We start from the raw sequence: 2,755 nt of genomic DNA on the forward strand, positions 1-2,755 counted from the left end.
GCGCACACACACACACACACACATACACACACACACACACACACACACACAGAGCTGCTGAAGTATTGGCCTATGAATAAATCAGACATCCCATTATCATGCACAGTATAATCACATATATAATAAAAGTGGTGGTTTATTGAAGGAAAAACCTGAATACAAACTGATACCTGCAGAAAGCATATATGACCAGGATGTTTCCCACCATGCCTGTGATGCCCACAGCCAGGATAACAACACCTATGATATAATGAGCATGATCTGGGACGTCAACTGTTGGAAATGGGTGGCTTGGAACCACCGACCCCTAGCAACAGGAAAATACAAGGGATCAGGTCATGGTCCCTTCATTCAAAAGCAATGCCAATTCCACTGCAGGTGTAATGGTCATTCTTGTGAGGGAAACATGACTGCTTACTGTAGAACTTGAATGGGACTGAAAAGGCCTCGGATATTCGGGAATTTAATAGAATTAAAAGTATAAATGGAAAACATCTCCAGCTAATTGCGTTTGTCACCAAACTTTGGGGCACAGGTGACAAATGTAAGTTTCTAAGTTGAACTAGCTTGAATATATTTACAGTGCTGTGAACCCGTGTTCATACTTTAAGCATGCTACTGAATCATACATTCTTTTATATGGAACAGTGCGAAATAACCAGCGCTGGCATTTGGCAACATTAGTTCAACAGTTTGATTCCGCGATAAGCCTGTGATAATCAAGACACATTTGACAACCGGCATATGTGAGTTTTTACAGCAATTTTCCTATACAAGCAGAAGAAACCAGAGATAACCGCGTTTACTGGTGCTGATGCGCAGGTGAGCCTGGTGCGAGGCAGTCATTCAAAGCGAGTTAACACCCTGCTTATTCACACCCCTACATAGCCTACTATATTCCTCAAATGTTATGAACGATTGAAATGATGAAGGGATGACAATGAAAACAGGAACCTGATTGTTTCTTCGCCTGTGTTGCCAGCTGTGGCGAGTTGGCGCTCTGGATCGGAACTCACCGTGGTTATGCGTCGCTGCGGCGCACAGAAACTACCCAGTCACACCGAGGAGTATTGCGTTAAGCAGCCAAAAACAATACCAAACAAACAAATAGGAAGTGGGAGCAGGATACTTACAGCTGTAGCGACTGGAGACAGCTCCATGAACCGGTGCGGACTGATGGAACTGATGTTCCAGGGTGCCCGGATGGTCGGTTCCAGTGTGGCTATCAGCAGCCTAGAGTCCATTGCCTGTTCACAAAGGTTATTGAAGTGATCATGTGCTTGAGAGAAGTGGGTCCGAGAGATGCTGAGTCTCTATCAGGTGGTCTAGGAGTCCAAGTGGCCAGTTATCATCACTGCACTTCTCTCATATCCCACTCTGACAGGACTAGTACAGGAGGGGTGGGAGAGACTTTCTCTCTCTTGTCCAAATCCTGCTCCGGATCTGAACGTGTGTGCACAGATAGAAATTGTGTTTTTGTGTCTGTTTATTAAACTTCAAGGAATACATGGAGCAGGTTTTCTTCTCATATCAAATCCCCTTTGTGCGTTTTCTTCCTCGTGGCAATCACAACTGTATGACCACCGTTATCAGGGAAACATCTCATGATGCAGTTGTGAAAGTCCTGCTACTACAATAAACACTGTACAGAAACCCACATAAGGTGATGAAATAAGTTAAAAAGTAAAAGTCACCGCACACAGAGCACAGACATACTGTTTGCAATGGTATTTAAACATAAACTGACCGATGAATTCATTGAAAGACTGTATTCCATGTCCTTATTTCCAACAATTACTAAACCCAGTAGAATTTCTTTAAACTTTATTAAAACAAAAGCCATATTATTTGGCAATTATAAAACTAAAATGGAAAAGATGATTGAGATAAATGGGATACCAATTGAAAATGTCTCTGATGAAATAAAATTTTTAGGAATTGATAATAAATTACCTTGGAAAACTCACATCTGACACATAAATACTCAAGTTTCCAAAGGCCTTGCAATAATAAATAAAGCTAAACATGTTCTTGATTACGATACACTCCGTACCCTGTATTGTTCCCTGATTTTACCGTACTTAACTTATTGTGTTGAAGTATGGGGGAACAATTATAATAATTCAATACAATCACTTATTTTACAAAAAAGGGTTATTGCATATCATACATACAAGGCTGATTATTTTGAACACACCAACCTACTTTTTCTTAAATCAAAGTTATTAAAAAATACAGGATCTTGTTCAAATTAACACAGTACAACTTTTATTTAAAGCATTTCACAGTTTATTACCTGCTAATAAACAAAAGTTATTTATGCTGCGAGAGCAGTTGTACAGTTTGAGGGGCTATGGGCACTTTTTAAAACCAATGGTCAGAACTACTAGGAGAGGTTTCTGTGTGTCAGTATGTGGGGTTAAATTATGGAATGGTCTGGGGTTTGAACACAAACAATGTCACTGTTATAAAGCACTTTATAAACAGAAGGTTTTGCTACAGTATGTAGGATATGGTTCTTCTTACCATACTGACTCTGAGAGATGAGACAGTCCAAGTAACTTCAAAACAGTGCTGATTTAGTCCATGAACACAGGTAAAAATTAACATTACACGCTCAAGTATCTTGCACCTCCAACCTGCACGCAGGTAGATGTAAGATGAAAGACCCTGAACCCACCAGGCCTATACATTTTATCACCTCGGTTGGGCTAGCCCCATACTACACAGAAACGTCAACCGAGACATCCCTGTT

At 40.5% G+C, this 2,755-nt stretch overlaps 1 protein-coding gene across 1 annotated transcript in view; it reads right to left on the bottom strand.

Annotated features, from left to right (window-relative positions):
* The window catches only part of LOC109962991 (melanopsin-A-like), a 20,043-nt gene that overhangs the window by 6,673 nt on the left and 10,615 nt on the right, over positions 1-2,755 (bottom strand). The window contains exons 2-3 of the mRNA XM_020605215.1: positions 1,134-1,247; positions 159-307 (exon numbers count right to left, since the gene is read on the bottom strand). Of these exons, the coding sequence (XP_020460871.1) occupies positions 159-307; positions 1,134-1,247 (263 nt within the window). The remainder of the gene's footprint in view (positions 1-158; positions 308-1,133; positions 1,248-2,755) is intronic.

The sequence above is a fragment of the Monopterus albus genome, unplaced genomic scaffold (assembly GCF_001952655.1).
Source record: "Monopterus albus unplaced genomic scaffold, M_albus_1.0 scaffold69.1, whole genome shotgun sequence".
In the NCBI taxonomy this organism is placed as follows: Eukaryota; Metazoa; Chordata; class Actinopteri; order Synbranchiformes; family Synbranchidae; genus Monopterus; species Monopterus albus.